The sequence below is a fragment of the Carettochelys insculpta genome, chromosome 4, assembly GCF_033958435.1.
Source record: "Carettochelys insculpta isolate YL-2023 chromosome 4, ASM3395843v1, whole genome shotgun sequence".
Taxonomy (NCBI): Eukaryota; Metazoa; Chordata; order Testudines; family Carettochelyidae; genus Carettochelys; species Carettochelys insculpta.
Genome location: NC_134140.1, coordinates 80,596,879 through 80,620,041, shown reverse-complemented (window position 1 = coordinate 80,620,041; position 23,163 = coordinate 80,596,879). Strand labels below are relative to the sequence as shown.

Below are 23,163 nucleotides of genomic sequence, written 5' to 3'. Positions count from 1 at the left end.
AATCAGTGAGCCCTCTCAGAGAATACTCTGCTAGAAGCGCCCTTTTCTTGACATTGAAGGAGCGCTAACTAAAGTGCTCCCGCTGATTTTGGCTCTGCAGTTTCCCAGGTAAACAGAGACTTAGCTACACAGAGGAAAAAGCCTGCAGTAGCTAGCGTGTGCTCATTACTCAACACTAACTCCTGCGGAAACTTTTACAATATGCTAAAAGTGCCACTGTGCACATTAGCTTAATACACGCTGCACAGAATCTGTTAAGTTGAACTATCCTAGGGATTTTTAGTGCTCATTAAGAGTGTCTGCAGGGGATTTAATGTGGAGTAGCTAGTACATTTCCAATTCACACCCTACCATATTGCTCACTAACTTCCTTGTGCATCAACAAGTCTTGTGGCACCTTGTAGGACTAACAGATATTTTGGAACATAAGCTTTTGTCGGCAAAGACCCGCTTCATCAGTCTTTGCCCACGAAAGCTTATGCTCCAAAATATCTGTTAGTTTATAAGGTGCCACAAGACTTCTTGTTGTTCTCGAAGCTACAGACTAACACGGCTACCTCTCTGATAACTTCCCTGTGTGCATAAAACCCGAGGTTTCAAACACTTAGACTGCATCTACACTAACAAGTTCTTTTGAAATATTTTTCGAAAGAAGGGGCTCTTCCAAAATATCTAGTGGAGCATCTGTACACAAAAAACGTTCTTTTGAAATGAAATTGAAAGAACAGGGCACTCCTTTTGAAAGCGCTCTTCCACTCCTGTTTCAGGAAGAGCACCTCCTTTCAAAAGCAAATGTATTAGGTGCTCCAGGGGCCCTATTTTTCGAAAGAGCAGTCCTCATGGAGCCTGACTTTTTGTTCCCTGGCCTGTTTTTTCAAAAGAGTCAGGGCTGTGTGGATGCTCTCTTTTGAAAGAGCAGAACACTCTTTTGATCCGCTGTTTTGTGTGTGGATGCATTCTTTCAGAAGAAGTTCTTATGGAACAGCTCTTTCAGAAGGACTATTTTTCAAAAGATCACTGTAGTGTAGATGTAAACTTAGAGATTTGTAGATTAAAATCACCATCTTGAATTCTGTCCAAAAATGTGTTGGAATTCAGTGTCAGGGTAGCCAAGTTAGTCTGTATATTCAAAAGCAGCAAGAAGACCTGTGGCACCTTATAGACTAGCAGATATTTTGGAGCATAAGCTTTCGTGGGCAAAGACATCTGACAAAGAGGGTCTTTGCCCATGAAAGCTTATGCTCCAAAATACCTGTTAGTCTATAAGGTGTCACAGGTGGTCTTGTTGCTTTTGGAATTCAGTGCAGATCCCAGAGGACTGGACTAACATAATTTTAATGTGCAATGTCACTAACGGAAGTTCTACATTACTGATTATGTCAATGTAATTAATGTGCTTGGAAGTGTGAAAAAGACACCCATTGCTTGAAGCTAATTACAGTGACCTAGGCACTGTCCACACAGGCACTGCGTCAAAATGGGGTGCTCTCTTGCTGGGGTAACTTCTGTCTAAAAGGGAAGTGGAGTAATTATGCCAATGGGAGAACGCTTCCCCGTCAGCATAGAGCATCTTCAGCAGATGCATGACATCTGCAGCTGCACTGCTGTGGCACTTCTAATGTAGACTACCCTTAGAATGCTGCAGACTGGTTACTCCACAGCTAGTAATAAATGATATCTGTGTCTCCTTCATTCTTCCCTTCCTTTGCATTGTTCAAAATGAATAATTTGCAGAAGCCTTATGAGTGATCTGGAGTGGTTGCCGTTGGAATTTTTATGTGCGTGCACATTCCAGTGTATTGCAAAGGCACATAAAGTACACTTCAAAATTATCATTATGTTGCTAGCAGGTTACCCCAGGTTGGGTACTATCCAGAGAAGAGAATAAATTCCATTTAAACATGGAAATTCCCTTTGTGTTCAGTTTAATTCAAACATAGGTAGATGGATTAAAGTGTCAGCCTAGTCAGGACTGAGCTAGCCTTTATAGGAAGCCCAGCTAATAAACAAAGCCATCAGCGTTTTTTGGATAGGCACTCTTTAGAACATCAATGCTATTGGGGTTGCAATAAATTTGCCAGCAGAACATACTTCAAACCGAAGCACCTACATTTTAAATCTCTGTACTTTATTGGGTGCTGGATTGCTCACTACATCTAACCATCTTAGCCACTTGTTTTTGGTGTTTGAGTTTAGGCACCCAAGTTTGCTAATGAATAGTTTTGCCTAAACAACGAATTATAGATTCTCTTACAGGCATCATGGTGAGAGCTCTGAAAGCTTGTTTCTAGTGTTTATTTCTCCGTGTCACTAGATAACATTGCAGAGCAGTGGTTTTCAACCAGTGTGCCATGGCACCCTTGAGAACTGTCCAAGTATGGTGTGAAATTGGGTTGATTTCCCTTCACTGCAGCTCTTTACAGAGCCACTGCTGGGGGAGTGGACTGACAAATGGTGCACGAGCTGGAGTTCAAGCAGCAAGGCTGCCTGAGTCCCAGTGGGCACAAGATTGGCCAGTTTCTCCCTGTGGTGGCTCTTTGCACAACTACTGCAAAGGGCATTCCCAGCCTCGCAGGAGACCATTCGCACCAGGAGGCAGCTGAAATGCTGCTTCCTGTCCTGAAAGGGCTGGTGGGGAGCCCACCTCCCAACCCCGCTGTGCTGTGGCAATGAGGGAGGGAGGCAGAGTGGAAGCCTATTGGTACTGGAACACAGTTTAAATACTCCATCCCAGCTCCAACAGGCTGGCCTGGAGGCGACCCTGCTCTCTGGAGCAGCCTCCCTCTGCAAGTAATTGAGTAACTGCTGAACTTTTCAGTGGTTACTCAGTTAATTGACATTTCTAATATGGCACATGTTCACTTGCCAGCATTTTTTTTGACCTCTTGAAGATGGTGTTTTGTGGTGGATTTGAAACACTGATGCATTTGATCCTTGTTTAACTGGTTGTCTGCACTACTGTGTTGCAAACCTCTCGAGTAAGACCGGAACCACAGTAAATGTAAGAAAATGTGATGTGTGTATGAGCAATTGGTTCAGCTGAAAAAAGCGAGTATACCATTGAATTGTTTATCTCACTGAAGTGTGCTGTGTTACTGAAAAGGTTGGGAACTCCTGCTCTAGTGTGTTTTGCTACTTCTGAGAGAAAACACAACTTCTGGTAACAGTTAGAGGTTTTTGCATTGAGAGGTTAAATAGTGTCTCTGTCCTGAAGCTGAGGAAACAATTTGGAAGATTTTAGACACAGACACAGCAGACTGTAAGTGTCATTGGTGTTTGACCGGCACCCTCTGGAAGAAAGAGAGGGTTTTGCTCCAAGTTCCAAGAATACCCCCTTTAGAGGCACATAGCCATATGTGCATGTTGCAGTTTGCCAGGAAATCTCTCTCCTGAATTTCTCCTACATTCATCAGCCATTTTGGCCTCTCTCTCTTTCCAGTCAGAGATGCCTACTTCTGGAACTGTGTTGATTGGCTGTGGGCTTCCTAGCAGAGTGATTAAGTTCTCCAACTAGGATTGGGGTGGAGAACATATCTCAAACCACAGGCTCCAACTTGAGCCTTAGTGTTTACACTGCTGCTATGTCTACTCTAGAGGGTTTTGTCAGCAAAACAGCTGACAAACCCATGGAGCATCCAGATTCCCAAGGCATTCAGTATGTTGACAGAATGCAGCACTTTTGTTGACAGCTGTACCTTGCTCCCCACGAGGAACAACGCCTCCATCGACCAAGATCTGGGATGCCAGGCAGCCCTGTCTGCTGTGCTTCTGATTGGCTTTTTTGCCAAAAGAGCTGCCAGGCAGTCCAGCCGCTCTCTTGCGATCTGCATGGCAGTTTGGCTGTGATCTGTTGATAGAAGTTTTGTCAGAAGATATCTTCTGACAAACACTTTTGTCAACAAATCCCTGTAATCTAGACATAACCTGCAATTTTTAGCCCAGCAGCTCAAGTGCAAGTTGGTTCACCCATGCTTTGAGACATATTGCTGCAGGTCTGTCTTTGCAGTGTAGACATACCCAAAGTGAGTCAGTAGGTGAGTTTGTATTAGAACTCAGGAGTTCCCGGCTTTTTACTTTTTAGACCATGTTGTCGGTAATCCAGAACATTGTAATTCATTTCGGCTGTGTTTACAGTGCTATGTTTACACCTGATGTTTTTTTAAAGAAAATTGTAAAAAAAAACCCTAGAAGATAATAGTAGCTCTTTGTCTGGGAAACACTCCTCATTGCGGGAGGAGTAAGGGATGCCTCAAAATAGCCCAGCATTTCGAAATCAAACTATGTGTGGACAGTGCCAAATCTCAAAATAGCCTATTTTGAAATAGACTCGAAATAGGATATATAATTTGCGTAGCGCAAATTGTATATCTTATTTCCAGGTTAGGTCACAGTGTAAACATAGCCATAGGTATTAACACAAAACAAGGAGTTTTAAAGTCTGAATAAAAATCCCTCCTCAGTTCAGTTAAGATTTCACTTCTTTGATACTTGTTATGTAATTCATACATTTCTCCAGTATTCACAGAGTCTTCCAGGAAGAACAAAGGTAGGTGCTGAATTTCTAATGTAAGAGCAAGCAGAATATATTCATTTTAATAACATTTTCAGCTTTCTGCTTTCATCAGAATGAAGCAAATAAAAAAGTACAAACCTATTTATTTTTCCTTTGCGGGCACTCTTTATAGAAAGTTAGACTCAGGAGGTCCAGGCGTATTTTGAGTATAACTAATTTGATTTTATTTCATTATGCTCTAGAAGGAAATTTACTCAGATAAGAAGTCCAAATCTAGAGTTAACTAGCACTCAGAACCAAAACTGGTGGCCTGCACTGTTATTGCCTATAATCTTTTTGAAGCAGTTTGTTAATAACAAATAATCTGCTGCAGGACTCGCCTTATTTTCAGTCAGCTTGGGTATGACGACTACAGTGCAGTTAACATACAGATTTTAGGCTCTGAAGATACGTATGGACCCCATGCAAAAAAGAAAACAGATGACGTAAGTACTAAGCAGAAAAATATGAAGCTTTTTCTGACCTATTTTAATTCTCCATGTTGCTATCTTTATGTAACTTTTTAGAAGCGATTACTTGCTGGGGGAAATTCCTGAGATGGCAACATCTTACAAAGACTTTGCACATTCCTAGCTTTAGGTTCATGGCTAGGCCCGTGAACATCAATGTGAGTACTCAAAAGTTAGGTAATGAGTAAATCTTTGTGGGACTGAGACCTTGCTGTGTGATAAATGCTGTGTTTTGTGAGTTGTAAAATGCATGCATAGGTTTGAATGATATCTATAGTAGGTACAACCAGAATGAATCTGCTGCAACTATATGCACACATATGAAGATGTGTAAAAGGCAGCAAGCAGTACAACTGGAGTTAAGTCATACACTTAAATATTTAGATTGTGTGGCTTGTTCCAAAACAGTAGCAAGAAATTCTTCTTTGTCAGTTGCAAAGTCTTTGCAAAATTCCAAGATACATGTCTGGCAGAATTCAGTCTATGAATCTGATGTGAGGAATGTGTCAGTGTTTTAAAATTGCTGCATATATAAGTTTATAGAAGATGAGAACATGTTTTATGTAAAAAGTTAATGAAATGTTTATGAACAGCCAATTTCTACAATAGAACTTGGTAACTTATTATTGTAACTGCTAATTTTAATAGTCTTAATAGCCCTGTTAGTCTGTAGCTTCCCAAAATACAAGCAGTCCTGTAGCACCTTGAAGATTAACAAATTTATTTATTAATTAATGAGGTTTCAAAGAAGTGGGTGTTACCCACAAAATATCATTACCTAATAAATAAATGTATTAGTCTTTAAGGTGCTACAGGACTGCTTGGTCTTCACTAATTTTAATGTTTGTGCTTAACTGCATTCAGAAGGACAAGAAGAAATTCTCTCTCTGATAAATCAGCCTAATAATGCTTATGTGGCAATCGTTTGCCTTCACTTTCCAGGACTGTATACTCTGATATTCTATTTTAAACACACACAGCTATATTAAATAACAGTACTAAGATCAACCACTTAGAAGTTAGGAAATGTCAGACTTAAACTTGCCTTTACATTTTGGTACTGTTTTTAATGACATGATATTACACTGTTTTTTTCACTCAGAACTCATGTCCCATGTGGCACGCAGACTGGAGGGTGGTCACTCAATGAGCAGCCTATTCAGTATTTTTTTTCTTCTGCTTCTTCCATCAGTTAGCCCCACTTTGTATTTACTGCACAATATTCAAAGCCTGCTCTAAAGACATTATTATTAATTTCTTTATGAGCTTTTCTATGAAGCTCATCTTTATATTTGAGTGCCTCTCATAAATATTAATCATAGTTTTTTTTAAAATAGAGATGAGTGGCTATTATAATCCCTGTTTTAAGATAGGGAACAGACACACAAGGTGTAGAAGATCATCAGACCCCAAGGTCTCAAGTCAAGCAGCCAAAAAATTAGGAACATGGGATTAATGACATGTGAAGAGGTTAGGTTACATGACTTGCTTAACATCACATAGGTTTTTTTTTAAATAGAAACCAGGATAGACTCTAATTCTCCAGAGCAGCATTCAGCTACCTCAACCAAAAGCCATCCTTTCTCTTCTGCAGTCCCCCTGCCTCATCCAGTGCATACCTTTCAGTGTTTGAAACAAATTATGGAGTTGCCCTATAGATATTTCTTTCATTGTTTTCCCCTTTTGAGGTCAATTCTGCACAGTGAATAAGGCAGAGGTGCTGATTTTGTAACTGATATGTTGTCATAATGCATACGTCTAGGGGAACTGAATTAAGTTTGCACAGGCAACTTTAAAAATCTGACATTTCCATATTTCTGAATGCTTGAATTTAGCTTGCAACATCATCAGCCACAACCATGGGCTCAGCGCCCTTTGTTGTCCGATGCTTCCCTCACTATTTCCTTCCAACTTTCCCTGTCCAGTGTGGAATAGCTTAGAATCCAGAGGGACCTGGATAAATTGGAGGATTGGTCCAAAAGAAATCTGATGCTGTTCAACAGGGAGAAGAGTAGAGTCCTGCACTTGGGATGGAAGAATCCCAAGCATTGTTATAGTCTGTGGAGTGACTGGCTAAGCAGCAGTAAATTCGAAAGGGTCCTAGGGATTATGGTGGATGAAAAGCTTGTAATGAGTCAACAGTGTGCCCTTGTAGCCAATAAGGCTAAAAGCATATTGGGCTGCATTAGGAGAAGCATTTTGAGCAGATCTAGAGAGGTTGTTCCCCTCTATTTGGCACTGGTGAGACCACATATAGAATACTGCATCCAATTTTGGGCCCTCCAGTATAGAAAGGATGTGGATGTGCTGAAGCATGTTCAGTGGAGGGCAATGAAAATAGTTCAGGGGCTGAAGCACAAGACCTATGGGGAGAGGCTGAGGGATCTGGGCTTATTTAGTTTGCAAAAGAGAAGACTGAGGGGTGATTTAATAGCACCCTTCAACTTCCTGAAGAGCAGCTCTAAAGAGGATGGAGAGAAACTGTTCCCAGTGGTGACAAATGGCAGAACAAGAAGCAATGCTCTGAAGTCACAGAAGGAGAGAAGCAGTTTGGATATTAGGAGGAACTACTTCACCAGGCGAGTGATGAAGCACTGGAATGCATTGTCTAGAGAGGTGGTAGAATCTCCATCCCCAGAAGTTTTAAGTCCTGTCTTCAGAAAGTCCTGGCTGGAATGACTTAGTTGAGGTTGATGCTGCTTGAAGCAGGGGGGAATAGACTTGATGACCCCTTCCAGCCCTAGGATTGTATAATTCTATGATTCTATGATACCATCTACCCATTCTCTGTGGGGTGTGTCTCTCCTATTCAAATTGTCCATTATGCTGAATACCAGGGTCTTGATTTTTCAATTGTTGTTCATTCTGCAGACATGCCCGAATAGCTGTAACTCGCGTTCTATAACCTTCTTCAGTAGATTTTCCACCCAAATTCCCTCCCAGAGCCTGCACCTTTCACCCCTTCCCACACCCAAATCCCCCATTCCCACCTCAGAGCCCATACCTCCTGTTTTAACCTAGGAGTGAGTAATGGCTGGAGACAGCAAATGACAGAGAGGAGGGGAACAGAGGAGGTGGTGAGTGGGGTCTTGGGGCTTGCCTTGGCATTTAAAAAGTGATCTTGGGTGTAAAAAGATTGGTGACCACTACCTTTAAAATTTTTAAATTTCAAATTGCATACCGGAAAATGTGAATTTCTTTTTACCTTTCGACATGTACGGGTACCAGTTCAGTCGGCAGGGAGACTGAAGAATGATGTAGAAGGCAATGGAACTTTTTCAAACTTTCTAGCATGCTCGCGGGAGTTTTTGGGACCTTTCTATTGTGGGAGTAGGTAGCCCGTTGTGCATGGTTGCTGGTGGTGGAGTGTATATATAAGGCAGCACGCATTCATATGTAATAATAATTATCAAAGTAACTTACATCCATTAAATTTATTCTGATCAGGAAAATTATGTTTATAGATTTTTAATATATTCTAGCGGCAATTTAGAAAAGGAAGTACGATGAAGACTACATTAAGAATGGCTTCACTGTCATAGAAAAAGATGGGATTAATCATCCTCAATGCATAATGTGCCATACGGTTCTCAGCAATGACAACTTGAGACCTACTTGTCTTGAGCCACGCTTGACGAAGAACCACAGCGTTTTGACAGACAAACCAAAAGAGTTTTGTACTGCTAAACTTCAACATTTGAAACACATGAAGCTGGACACCAGTGGAGCTTTTCATCAAGTGTTGGCCAAAGCAGTAGAAGCATCTTATGAACTGTCAGTGCTCATCGCTAAAGCCGGAAAGTGCACGTAATCAGAGCAATTCTTGTGAAGCTTTGCTTGTTGAAAGCCCCTGATATTGTGCTTGGTGTTGAAAGCAAGAAAAAGCTGTTGGAAATTTCGCTTTCTGACAATTCCATGAAACAGCGCATCGATGACCTGGCAGAAGATCTTAAACTTTAAGTTACGGAGGCAGTGTTGATTTCTCCTTTTTTCACAATTTGGTGTGATGATACCATCAATGTAGCACAGTGCTATCAGTTGCTTGTCTGTGTTCGATTCATTAACAATGGAATGGAGAAAGAACTGCTTTTCTCAAAGGAATTGATGAACATATCAAAGCCTTCTGATATGAAAATGATTTCTGACTTTTTTTTTTTTTTGAAGAAAATAGACTTTCTTGGGGAAAGCTGGTTGGCATATGCAAAGATGTTAATCCAGCAATGCTTGGCTCTTGCTCTGGATTTGTGACATAGGTGAAAGAAAAAAATCCAGCTGTAACCACAACTCATTGCGTCATACCTAGACAAGCGTTGGCTGCTAAAACTCTTCCAGATTACCTACATGACTGTTTGAGTTTGGCCATCAAAGTTGTCAATTTTGTGAAGAACAGTGCTTTAAATAGGAGACTTTTTGCTGCTCTTTGCACAGATTCTGGAGCGGACCATAAAACCCTTTTTTTCACATGGAGTTACAATGGCTTTCCAAAGGGAACGTGCTTTCGAGATTATTCAAACTGAAAGACGAAGTGCAAATTTTCCTCAAGCAACAGAAAAAAGAAGAGTTATATCGTGCATTTATGGACCAAACATTTCAGCTTTCACTGGCATACTTCCTGGACATTTTTGAATCTTTGAACAACCTCAGTTTGAAGTTGCAAGGAGACAACACTGCAAACATTATAGTGCACCACAATGCCATTAAAGCATTTGCAGAAAAATATCCAGCTTTGGAAACGTCAAACACAAGCTCAGATGCCTATCTTTTTGTCTTTTCCGACATTTTCATCACTCACTGAAAATGAAGGCTTCCAAGAACTTTGTAAAGAGGATATGAAGAACAAAACTGGACTGCCTTGCTAATGAATTCATCTGCTATTTTCTAGCAACCCAATTCATAACTTAGTATGCAATCCATTCAGTGTTGATGTCGATACATTGCCAGAAGTATTGCAAGAACGAGCACTCAAAATAAATATGATTCAAGTGCAAAAGATAATTTTGAAAACTCAGGTGTGGAAGAATTCTGGATAAAATATTTCCCAATACTTGAAAGTTGGAGAAGAAATACTATGTATTATTCTTCCATTTTTGTCAACATATCTCTGTGAAAAAAGCTTTTCAAGATTAGTCACATTAAAAACGAAACAAAGAAATAGACTGAATGTAAAAACTATTTGTGTTGTGCACTTTCATCTTTCAAACCTAGGATTTCCCAACTTGTGAAGACAATACAGCATCATCCTTCACATTAAATTAATTTTATTTCTGCTGTTTCCGATATTAAATTACATTTTTATTACATTTTGGGGCCAAGAAAAGCTATTTCTGCTTATTTTTATTTTTAAATAACATTTTTATGTCATGTTTTTGTGTTTTTAAATTATGAATTGAATTTTTTGTTAAAAGGGGGATTGATGATGGGAAAGAAGAGGTGGTGGGGCATGAGGGTTTCTCAAGCATCAAAAGGGGGGTGTGGTGCCAAAAAGTTTAGGAACCACTGTGATAGAGGAAATTAAAAGGTAGACCCTAGTGATCAGAGATAATGCCTTGTTCTCTCTAGGGCCCCACATGGATGATTCTGATGAGAAAATGATATCAAATATAGAAGACATAATGAAGTAGAAAGCAAAAAGGGCATTGAACATACAGAGAATGAGGATAATGTCTGACTGGTTTGACTCCACTTTGTTGGATTCCCCCTTTTTGGTTGCTTACTACTTTTCTTGGTCCATTTTTTTCCTAGCATATATCATAAGCACAATACTCCAGAAGCAGAGTCTAAAGCAATTTGGGTTTTGTAGGAACTGAAGGTTGAACCTCTCTAGTCTGGCACCCTTGGAAGCTGACTGGTGCTGGAAGAGACTTTGCTGGATTATGGGAAGCCAATATTGTCTAGCAGCCTTACAGTAAAACCCCGATGTATGCAATTTTGACTTACGTATTACTTGGATTAACATGAGTCAAAATCAGCAAGTGGAGTTGGCCAGGTGGTGCAGTGCTCCATCTGCTGGCTCCAGCCCCTGGCACCCCTAGCTGGGGGAAGCCTGGGAGTAGCCGTGCCACCACACTGGTCTGCCCCCTGGCTCCTGCAGCTGAGGGAAGCCAGGGAGCAGCCATTGCGCCACACTGGTCTGCCCTCCCAGGTGGGGGAAGCCATGGAGTAGCCACACCGCCACACTGGTCTGCCCTCCCCTCAGGTCCGCCCCCTCCCCACCCTCAGGAACTGGGAAACTGACCAGTGCTGCTTGCATCTGGCTCTCTTCCACTTGTACTGACCAGTGCTGTTGTGCTGGTTAGTTTCCTGGATCCAGCCAGTGGCAGGCAGCTGAGAGCCTGGTGTAACAGCACCAATCAGTTTCTATCTCCCTGCCACTCGCAGGAGCAGGGAAGCTGAACAGAGCTGCTGGGCCTGGCTCTGGGCCCCCTGCCGCTCATGGGAGCAGGTAGCCAGGTGCAGCCAGGATGAGGGACCTGTCTCAGTTTACACAAACATTGACTTATGCATGGTTGCTCAGACTCGCAACCTACACGTTAAGTCAGGGTTTACTGTAGCAATACTTCCACTGCTTACTGGGCTCTTAGAAGACATTTAGGGCTAAATTACAGCTAAGTAATAGCACAGAACACTGAGAGCCAGGACTGGTGGCTGCAAACAAACTTTTGGGACCATGGAAAATTTGGACACATACATGATAAGTGGTTGTCTGGCTAACTAAAATCGTGCTGGATGATGGATATTACCAGACAAGAGAATGCTAGATTAGAGAATTTCAGCATGTACTAGTTTGATATTTAAATTGTGTATGATTTCATAGAACATCTGCTTTTCCTCTGACGTCTTTATAGCAAAATGACAGAACAAAATGGAAAGGAGAAAATGCCACATAGTCTTGAGAGGCCAAATCCATCTCTTGTATGAATCAATTAAAGATTTCCCATTGTTTTTAATGGGACCAGGATTTCATGTGAATTTATTAAAGAAACTTTAGAATTTTTCTCCATGTTCACTAACTGAGTAAATCTCTTAGCAAAACTGGGCTTGAGACGAAAAGTCTGCAGTGAAAAAATTAAACTTTATAAAAGCCTAGAATGACCTTGGATAGACCTAACGGGGCTGAAAGAACTTAACATGGATTGTAAATTGTATAGCATACCTGCGTATAAGAAAGAGGAAATATTTCACAACACTCTAAAACTCCATGTGAGAAAAATCTGAGCTGTAGGGCTATAACCTTGTGCAATCCCATTTCACATAGAGAATAGAAACTTATTATTATTCCAAAGTACCTGAGGTAAGTATATTAAATTTGTATTCCTAATAACTGATCTAGGACAGACATAATATTAGAAATTTCACCAATAAGTAGAGTTAGAGGTGATCTAAGCATTTACTTTAATGAAGAACATAAATTCCTGCTTGAAAAAAACCACAGGTTGCTTGTTATTAAAAAAAAAACAAAATGACAAAAACAAAAAACAAACCCTAAAGCTGATAGAGGTAGTCGTTCAAATGAGAGTAAAAGAAAACAACCAGAGGAGCCTGGAGGAATCTGGAAAGGCATCTTATTCTAGATGGGAGAAAAAAAAAGTATTTAGAAATGCTTTGTTTAGGCAAATACAGTTTGGAATTACATCTTCACAAGAAAACAATTTTTGCTTAAGGATGAAGAAAAAAACGTACAATAGGGAGGGTTTTTGTTTGTTTATTTATTTATTTATTTGTTTATTTTTTAAATGTGAAATCCTAGTTCCATTCACGGGAGCAAAGGATTCATCCTAAAGCTTTCACCAGTGTTCAGATCACAGTGGGGGATCCTCCAGAGGCAGCAAGTCCATTGGTGGGCAGACATTGCGAAATGAAAATCGAGGCAAGAAGTGGGTATTGCTTGCTTTGGAAGTGAAATATGGCTTGGACAAAACAAAAAGCAGTCAAGTAGTACTTACCCACTTCTTCAGACCAAGTGGGTCTGTCCCACAAAAGCTCACCTAATAAACTATTTTGCTAGTCTTTAAAGTGCTACTTTACTGCTTTTTTTTTTGATAGTGTATAGACTAACACGGCTCCCTCTCTGTTTCTAAAAGAGGAAGTTGTCTATTAGAATGCTACCCAAGGCTTGAATGTCATTGTATGGCTACAGTGCTGTGTAATACTGTGTAATGATTTTCTCAGCTACAGTATTGGTAGTTCAGTTTTGCATGATTCTACATGTTTAATTTACTAGAACTCTGCTTGTAAATTAAGCCTGGCTGATCATTCTTGAACCTGTTACTTGTAATATTTGGAAATAGGGTCCACGGGAAGCTGTTATTTGGCTTGCTGTACACCATAAGGAGAAAAAGGCTGTGGAAATCTTCTCCAGGGAAATTGCACCAGCTGGAACAGGAATGGGTAAATATTCACTCCTTTCTCTTAGTATCTCCAACTTTGTCATTGTTGTTATTGTTGTCATCAATATTGTGATAGAACAGTAAGTCCCTGTTGCAATGTGTCCTTTTGTGCTGCATGACCACAAACTTGAGCATATGGTTTGCTGCAATGGGGGCATAATATAGTAACAAACTTTTAAATTGTTGATTTTGCTTGGAGACTCACCCTTTACTCCTTTCATGTTCCACTGCATTTCTGCTGCTGCTGCTTTTTAAAATAAATTCTTAAGGCAAAGTTGCAATAAAATGTAAACATACCACATCCTGCATTACAGGTTAATATTCAAAGAATCTGGCCAAAGATATTAGGTTGCTGGTTGGGAGCCCTCTTAATGTGGGCATTTATATTTTATTTCATTTCTAATCCATCCCTCCACTTTCTGTTGCTCTTTCCACATACTTGTATGGCTATATGCTCTATCTTTATTCTGTTATCCTTTAAAAACTCACAAATATCACTTGCACTGGAGGAGTGCTTTTTCCAGCAGAACTGGATTGTGTACTGCCATTTAGGTAAGGAAATAAAATTTGTATCAGGAGATGAGTAACTCATAGTACATGGAAGGCTATTCAGTAGCCATTTAATACCACGTTAGCACACAGACTCTTGTGGATGGATAATAAATTTTAATTCTTCTTCGAGTGGTCCCCGTGGGTGCTCCACAATAGGTGTCGGGCTCGCCCGGCGCCGCAGATCGGAAATCTTCCAGCAGTTTCTCCTGGATCGCACATGCGCCGGCGCGCGCCGCCCCCCTGCGCACCCCCGGCCACGTGCACGATCCGGTCCCCGCCAGTTCCTTCTCAACCGCCATCGGCTGCAGACGGAATCCACTCAGGCTAAGGCCAGAGTCAGATTACTTAGTGGTTTTTTTCCACGTGTAATTTGTTGTTTTTCGGTTATTAAACAAAAAAAAAAAAGGAAAAAGGGAGGAGCGGAGAAGAACAGAGCGGATGTGAAAGGCCATTAGGCCTCCCGCTGCCGCAGGCCGGTGATCACTCTTTGAGGAGGAAAGGCACGGATTAAGTGCTAAGTACCCTCTTAACAATAAAGGACTCACCACAATGGCCTTTTCAGGTTTTACACAGCGTGAGTCATGCTGTGAAGCTATGCCGGCCTCCGTGGGGCATAGCGAAGGCATCCGACGCCTGCGGGAATTGCAGGCCACCTGGCCGCGTTCTCACTGTGCTGTGACGCCCCCCTCAGTGCAGAAACGGAGGATACTCTCCCTGGCTCGATCCTTGCCCTGCATCTGCAGCGAGCAGGACGAGCGGAGCACACAGCTACCAGCCACATACTCAGGCGGCGGCACCGTCACAGGCGGCACAGACCCCCGCGGCACCAGCGGTGCAGGGGTGCCAGGCACGGAGCCTGCAGGTACCGGAGGGGGATACCCGCGCAGCACCGCAGCTGACGGTGCCGACCGCAGTGCTAACAGCGGGGCCGAGATTCCCGGCAGGGAAGGGGGCGGTGCCGGCCCCGCAGCGGAGGGGCAAGGCAACATCAAAAACCCGGCACCGCAGTCCATTTCTGGACAGGGTTGCGCTGCTGTTAGCACCAAGCCCTCCCCCTGTGATACCACGCCGCACCGAAGGCCTGTGTCTCCACCGGCCCATCAGGGGAAAAAGAAACAAACAAAAAAAAAAAACCGCCTTCTCCGTTCCTCCAACCAATGTCACCATGGCTTGGGCCACCTTCACCATTTTCTGGGACTGGATCCCCCTGGAGTACTGTCACAAGCCAGTTTCACCTCTATCGGTGTCGCCGCAGAGGTCTCGCTCTCCCAGACATTGGGGGTACACACCCTGTGAGTGGTCCAGCTCTCCATCTCCGGACCCTTGCCATGCTGCCATGGTCGTCCCTATCAGGCTGGACACAGACAAACCACAGGCCTGCACCCAGGGGCAGGTCCCCACCCCCGGCCGCTCAGTACCCCCGTGGGCGCTCCAGATCGGGGACGGAAACACAGTTGTCTCAAGGGGAGTTAAATTTAGAACCCCGAGACTTTCCTTCACAATCCTCCAGCGAGCAAGTGTGTCATTGCCCATGGGAACCAGAGGGTTCAAGGGAGGTTTACCTTAGGGGTTCCTTCTCATCCTCCCCAGACGAGGCCATGGCCCCCGGGGATGTCTCTCCCCGGGATAACCTTAAACAGTTTCAGGAGCTGTTTTAAAGGGTGGCTTTCACGCATGACATTTAAACGGCAGAGGTGCAGGAGAAACATCACAAACTCCTGAAAAATCTGAGACCCCCCGGCTTCATCCAAAATTGCTATTCTGCTGGACGAAGCCATTCTGGAGTCAGCCATTACTATATGGCAGACTCCGGCCTCTGTTCCACCTACGAATGGGAGAGCGGATAAGAAGTACTTCGTCCCGGCAGAGGGCATGAAGTTCCTCTTCAGTCACCCACAACCAAATTCTTTGGTGGTCGAGTCGTCCCAGCAGAGGTCAAAGGCTTCTCAGTACAAATCGGGGGATCAGACAAAGATGCTAAGAAGCTAGAGCTGTTTGGCAGGAAGGTATATTCCTCTCCTATCCTGCTATTGAGAATGGCAAATTATGGGCACATCTAGCAAACAATAATTTTGATAATTACTCCGGGCTTACTCCCCTCATGGATTCACTCCCGGAAGACAAAAAGCCAGTGTTAAAGGCGATTGTTCAAGAGGGCTACGCAGCATTGCAGACGGGAGTCCAGATTGCCCTGGACGTGGCGGACATGGCGGCACGCTCAACGGCTACAGCAGTGGTCATGTGTAGAGAATCCTGGCCCTAGACGTCGGGTATCTCGAGGGACCTACAGGCGAAGATCGTGGACCTTCCCTTTGATACACAAAAGCTGTTTTGCAGACTCAACCGACTCGGTCCCTCACTCCAGTAAGGACTCGAGAGCTACACTTAGAAGCTCGGGCATTTATACTCCCCCATACAGGAGGGAAAAATTTTATCCTCAGCAAAGACGCTACGCTTACAACCACAGCGTGCTCAATATCAACAGGGCTACGGCCACGGGCGCTATCAATAGCGGCAACAGTACAGAACCCCTAGGCGACGTTCTCAACAAAGCCGTACGCCCTCGGGTCAGGCCTCAAAGGCAACAAGTTTGATGGGTATGTCGGGGGCTTCACTATCAATGCCCTTGCTCAATGCCACTCTCATCTCATGTTCCATCATCGCCTCAGACCGTTCCACTCCCAATGGCAAAAGATCACCACAGACATATGGGTGCTGGAGATCATAGCCACGGTTGCGTGATCCCCTCCCAGTCGCTTCCACCGACGAAGCCTCCCACCAGGCCTCACCTCAGGGACGCTGCCACGAGGCGAGGCTCAAGCAGAAGGTGACCCATCTTATGTTCACAAGTGCGGTGGAAGGAGTGCCGGAATAATTCCAGGGGAAGGTTTTTATTCACGCTACTTCCTATCGGAGAAGAAAACGGGACACCGGAGGCCCATCTTAGATCTTCGGGGCCTCAACCATTACTTGCACAAGCAACGGTTTTGGATGATCACAGTTGCCTTGATACTCATGGCACTGGACGATGGAGACTGGGTTGCAGCACTCGACTTACGAGATGCTTACTTTCATATAACAATCCACCCGGCACACAGACACTTCCTCCGCTTCACGGTCGGCCAGGAGCGCTTCCAGCACAGGGTTCTTCCGTTTGGCCTCTCCTCGGCCCCCAGAGTCTTACCAAAACCCTGGCAGTGGTGTCAGCCTACCTGCACAGACAGGGGGTGTTTATTTTTCCCATATCTGGGCGACTGCCTGCTAAAAAGGACCTCGAAGGCAGAGGTCTCACGCATTATACGCGTCACAGCGGACACGTTTCTTCGCTGGGCCTAGTCATCAACCTCGCAAAGTCAAAGTCTGAACCCACACAACATATAGAGTTCATAGGGGCACGCATAAACTCTATCACAGCAAGGGTGTACCTACCCGACGCCCACTTCCGCGCAATCAGTTCGCTGGTGCAAGTCATTACATACAGCCCCACGGTGCCGATCTTACTATGCCTACAGCTGCTGGGCCATATGGCGGCAGCGACATTTGTGGTACAGAATGCCAGGTTGCACATGTCAAGCCCGTAGCATTGGCTGGCGAGCGTTTACAAACTGGCATCCCACACTGTCCACAGGGTGGTGTCGCCCACAACAGAGGTGCACAGATCCCTGGCGTGGTGGGAAAACCCCAAGAATCTGCTAGTGGGGGTGCCTTTTCACCAACCACAAATTTCTATTTTTCTTACTACCGACGCCTCCCACATGGGATGGGGAGCGCACATTGGCGACAAAGTAACGCAAGGGCTGTGGTCCCCTGCGGAACAGACACTGCACATATCCATACTGGAGCTCAGAGCAGTGTTCAACGCCTGCAAACATTTTTGAGATTACCTGCATGGCAAAGTAGTCGGGATTCAATACCGACAGTACCTCCACTATGGTCTCCATCAATCGACAAGGAGGAGCACGATCCCGTGCCCTATGTGCGGAAGCACTCCGATTGTGGAATTGGTGCATCGCCAACAACATAACGTTGAAAGCCTCGTACTTGCTGGGCGCGCACAACGTGAATGCAGACCAGCTGAGCAGGCGCTTCGCAATCACGCACGAATGGCAGATCCGCTCCGATCTGCTACAGCGCATTTTTCGTACATGGGGGTTTCCCCAGATCAAGCTGTTTGCCACCCAGTACAACAAAAAAAAAAAAGTGTCCCCAGCACTGCTCCAGAGCAGGAGTGGGGCGGGGGTCCCTGGGGGACGCATTCCAGTTTTTCATGGAAGGGCTCCCTACTTTACGCGTTTCCCCCGCAGTGCTTATGTGCAAGGTCTTGCACAAAGCCAGAAGGGAGAGAGCTTGCACGATACTCATAGTCCCACTTGGGATCGGCAGCAATGGTTTCCCTTGCTTCTGCACATGTCGGACCACCCACCGCTCCCTCTACCGGTGGCGCTGGACTTACTCCCGCGGGCTCAAGGGTCCATAATGCACCCGCACCCTTAAGGTCTGCACCTACAAGTATGGCTAATCCATGGCTCAGCTCCTTAAAGAGCACATGTACGGAGGGAGCACAACAAGTCCTGGAATGTAGCCGAAGGACCTCCACCAGGAGGACTTACAAGCACAAATGGACTCGTTTCACAGCCTGGTGTTCCGCCAAGCAGTTAGCTCCTCTTGACGTTCCTATACCTGTAATATTAGAATACTTATTGGACCTCAAGAGAGGCGGGCTTTCTCTATCCTTGCTAAACGTCCACCTCGCCGCTATATCAGCCTTTTCGGCATACAGAGGAAGGGCCCATGGTATTCGCCCATCCTATCGTTACCAGGTTCTTGAAGGGGCTGGTAAACCTGTACCCGCCTCGGAAACCGCTTTGTGGAATTTGGGCTTGGTGCTCAGCACGCTATCGGGTCCACCTTTTGAACCATTAGCCACAGTTCCCATACGTCTCCTTATGATAAAAACAACCTTCCTCCTTGCAACTATGTCAGCCAGCAGGGTGAGTGAGCTCGCGGCAGTGATGGCAACGCCGCACTGCACAGTATTCTCAAAGGAGGCGGTAACCTTAAGGCTGCACCCAGCCTTTGTTCCAAAAGAAAAAAAAAAGTCTCTCCGGAGTCCAATCTTAATGAGCCAATAGTTTTACCTTCGTTTTACCCGAAGCCTCACAGCTCCGGCAAGGAGGCACGCCTGCATCTCCTGGATGTGAGGAGGGCGTTGGCCTTCTACACAGACAGAACTAAGTCCTTACGGAAAACGGACAGGCTTCTAGTCTCTCTCGCTCCTGGGTCAAAAGGAGAAGGTCTCTCTTCCCAGAGAATCTCAAAGCACATTGTGCCCTGTATAACAATGTGCTTCGAACTTCGAAAGACTCCTTTGCTGGCCCCGCCCAGGGTTCACTCCACTAGGGCGGTGGCGGCGTCAACAGCCTTATTCAAGGGCATCGCGTTAACAGACATCTGTAGAGCAGCGACCTGGTCATCCTATGACACCTTCGCCAAGCATTATGCCCTACATCGGGTATTCTGAGAGGATACCCGTCTGTCAACAGCAGTCCTCTCGGGGGCAAGCTGCACATAAACCGATTACCCACCTCCTTACTTGGGTTACTGCTGGGTAGTCACCTATTGTGGAGCACCCACGGGGACCACTCGAAGAAGAAAGAGAAGTTACTCACCTGTAGTAATGATGGTTCTTCGAGATGTGTCCCCGTGGGTGCTCTACCACCCGCCCATCCACCCCGCTTTGGATCTCTGTCTAGTGTTTTTCAGGAGCATCCGAGGCGGTTGGTCAAGGAACTGGCGGGGACTGGATCGTGCACGCGGCCGGGGGCGTGCAGGGGGGCGGCGTGCGCCAGCGCATGCGCAATCCAGGAGAAACTGCTGGAAGATTTCCGATCTGCAGCGCTGGGCGAGCCTGACCCCTATTGTGGAGCACCCACGGGGACACATCTCGAAGAACCATCGTTACTACAGGTGAGTAACTTCTCTTTTGTTTAATGTGATTCACCATCAGAATAATATTTTGTTGGAATTCGCTCCTCATTTTTGTTAATGCAATATGCTACAGTGATGATGATGTGCATAACTCTTTACTTCATGCTACAGGAAGGTCCAAATTAAGATGCTGATACTGCAATAGCATATGCATGGTCAGACATTTACACGCAGGCAGATTCCCACTGACTTTGAGATTGTAAATCAGTCAGACTTTGAGATTGTAAACCAGCATAAAACTAACCTGTTGTTAGAATTTTGAGTGTAAGGAGTTTGCAGTACCTGTTACACAGACCTTGATTCTTTACACTAGCTTCTGAGCATTTCATTACATATCAACATTGTCAGTAAATGCTTGATTCATTGGAAATAGCTTCCTAAATATTAATTTTTATAGTTGTTATGTGAAGTCTTCTTTATATACTTATAACAACAGTTGTGAGTTTTATTTCATGTGACTGGGAACACCAGGATCTTAACAGTGGAGAGAGAAGATTGTCCTAGCCAAAATTTAAATTACTGACTTGTCCTTCAGTGTATTCCCTGTGAATACAGACCTACATATTAACCGTGAGCACTGAATGTCAAGAAATCCTGGAAGCAAAACACTGGTCTATAACATTTTAGAAAGACTATATTCTAAGCATGTTTTATAATTGGTATGCAGCGGCCACCTGAATCTTTTATGAAATGATGCAAATTTCCTCTCCTTTTTATCCCCTTATACTAGAAAATCCTTGGTATTAATTCCTAAGAAGTTTTATTGGCTTTCCTGTTGACTTCAGTATACAGATCTGTGAATAATTATTATTGCTGTGTGTTCTTATTAACAAAAAGAGCCAACATAGTGGTTGTAAACCTGTTCTAAAAATAGTAGATGAGGATTTCTCTGCATGGGAAAATCCATGATTGTTACAGAGTCCGAGTAGCCAGCTACACAACTAACTCCTCATCTCCCAACGTTAGGAAATGCTGGGGCATATCTGGAATGAGCTGTGGGCATCATAATAACCCCTGGCCAATGTGATTGTTGTGAGTGGCTCTTCTGCCTGTCTGGCCTTTCTTCTTACTTCCCCAGGGCCTCCAGTATCTCTTCCCTCACAGACTGTGCAGTCCAGGTCTGATAGGAGGCAAGCTGCAGCGATTTTGAATGGAGTTTGAGGCCCTGGATTCACCACTAAGGATTCACTGCCCAACCCACAGTTTGGGCCCACATTGGGAAGTTAGACAGTTACACTGCAGAGTGCTGTACTGTCACCATAACCGGTGGCTTGGGCAGTGAATCCAATGCCATCAAACTCCACTCACTCCCCATAGCTTGCTTTCTATTAGACCATGACTGCTCAGTTGGCATATGTACCACAGGGTAGTATAGAAGAGCTCCTTGAGGCTATTACTAAATAAAGATTGAGAGTACAGAAAACTTAGATTGTGTTTGCAATTCGTGTTTACTTTCTCTCTCTCCCTCTCTCTCCCTCTCTCTCTCTCTCTCTCTCTCTCTCTCTCTCTCTCTCTCTCTCACACACACACACACACACACACACACACACACACACACACACACACACACACACACACACACTTTGGCATGCCAACAGTCTCTGTACATGAGTTGCCTCTGACACCAGCCAACTGTTACGGAGACGTGTTTCAAAAGCAGCCCAGGGCAATGTTACTGTTTTTATACAGTCTGGAGAGACTCTAGCATCCTAGCTTTGAAGCAATGCACTGTTATTTGCTGCAAATCTACCATCCTTTCCTCTCCTGAATTTAAAAGTCAGGTCGTTCAGATTCTGTTGTGTAGTAGCTGTGGGTGCACATGGATTTTTCTTTAATATTGGTACTGTGTTATTTAGGCTGCTAATTAGTCTTTTTTCTGTTTTTAATCAGGCAGGTTATATTATTTAAAGAATGCAGAGACTTTTTTACTAATTAATTTAAGATTTTATGGTTTGGTTCATTTACCTTGAGAAGTAAAGTTTACCCAGAACAGCTCTTGCAATTTACACTTATTTCCAGGCAACTTGAAGGAGATCAAATTTACAGAATACATGGATTTTAAAACATTAATTAAATGATGTGAATCCAGAATATTTCCATTTTCGTGACAACTTTTGAATATCTATAAGCTTTTACTTTTTACTTTGCAACTGAATGATTAACACAGTTTTTCACTGCATTTGAAATGAGATATTTGTATGTGCATGTGAATATACAGCATAACTTCTTGTTGTCTTTAGAGTGGCGTGGAAATATGGGAAATGCAGTGTTTGTTGATATTATAGTTGTGTTTACAGAGGCAGGGTCAGTATGTGGTCACTGTGTGCAAATAATAATGCATTTTTTTCTGCCAGTTAGAACACAGTGCAGGACTAATAAGGGAGTGCCTCTATATATGATACAAAAAGGTCTTGCAAGTATAAGGGATAATTGATAATTTTGCAATTCATTAAAGATATCATTTGCTTCCAGAAAAAATAGCAAAATAAGATAACTTTTTATTGTTGTATTAGAAAACATATTGTGCTCACTTTATTATTAAAGACTTCAAACATACAATTTTGGAAATAAGAAATTCAGACCTAAAATCTTCCTTGAACTTACCCTTTAGTTTCATTATTATTAAATAGCTTGTCCATTGTTTAGTGGAATGAAAATCTAATAAATATCACCTTCAGCAATGTAACATGGCTGAGAGACTATATACATTGTCTCCTAAATAGCTCTTTGTGTCTTCTATTCAGTGAATGAAGAAAAACTGATTGGAGTTTAAAATAATTTAATGTTTATAAGACCTGAAGTTCATGCACTTGTACTTGTCATTCCAAATTCTTAATCTGAGTCTCTTAAAAGCAGCTATTGTGCAAGAAAAACCCTGTTCACAGGCTTCAATCTTGTTTTTATAATGTTGCAAATTCTTCTTTCAAATAATTCTCCACAGAATAAAGAAGGTCAGACTGCTGAGTTATCCAGGAGAATGAAGTGAGGGTAGGATGTATGTATTATCAAGATTCTTGAGATTAACTATGAGCGCTGGTTGTCAGAGTGATACAGGGTGATTGGCAGGCCTCCTAAAAGCTTTGATTACCAAAGCTTCTGGAAAAGAAACAGACAAAGAAATGGGGTGGAAGTTTAAGCAATGTGAGTTGACCATCAGATTGATTTGTTTTTGCTTTATGAAAGAACCATTTGACTCTAACATCCTGGAAAGTAT

At 43.6% G+C, this 23,163-nt stretch overlaps 1 protein-coding gene across 2 annotated transcripts in view; it reads left to right on the top strand.

Annotated features, from left to right (window-relative positions):
• LOC142012601 (uncharacterized) overlaps positions 1 to 23,163 on the top strand; it is a 141,759-nt gene that overhangs the window by 52,199 nt on the left and 66,397 nt on the right. For both annotated transcript variants that reach the window (XM_074993147.1, XM_074993146.1), the window contains exons 12-13: positions 4,887 to 4,998; positions 13,311 to 13,410. In XM_074993147.1, coding sequence (XP_074849248.1) covers positions 4,887 to 4,998; positions 13,311 to 13,410 — 212 coding nt within the window. The remainder of the gene's footprint in view (positions 1 to 4,886; positions 4,999 to 13,310; positions 13,411 to 23,163) is intronic.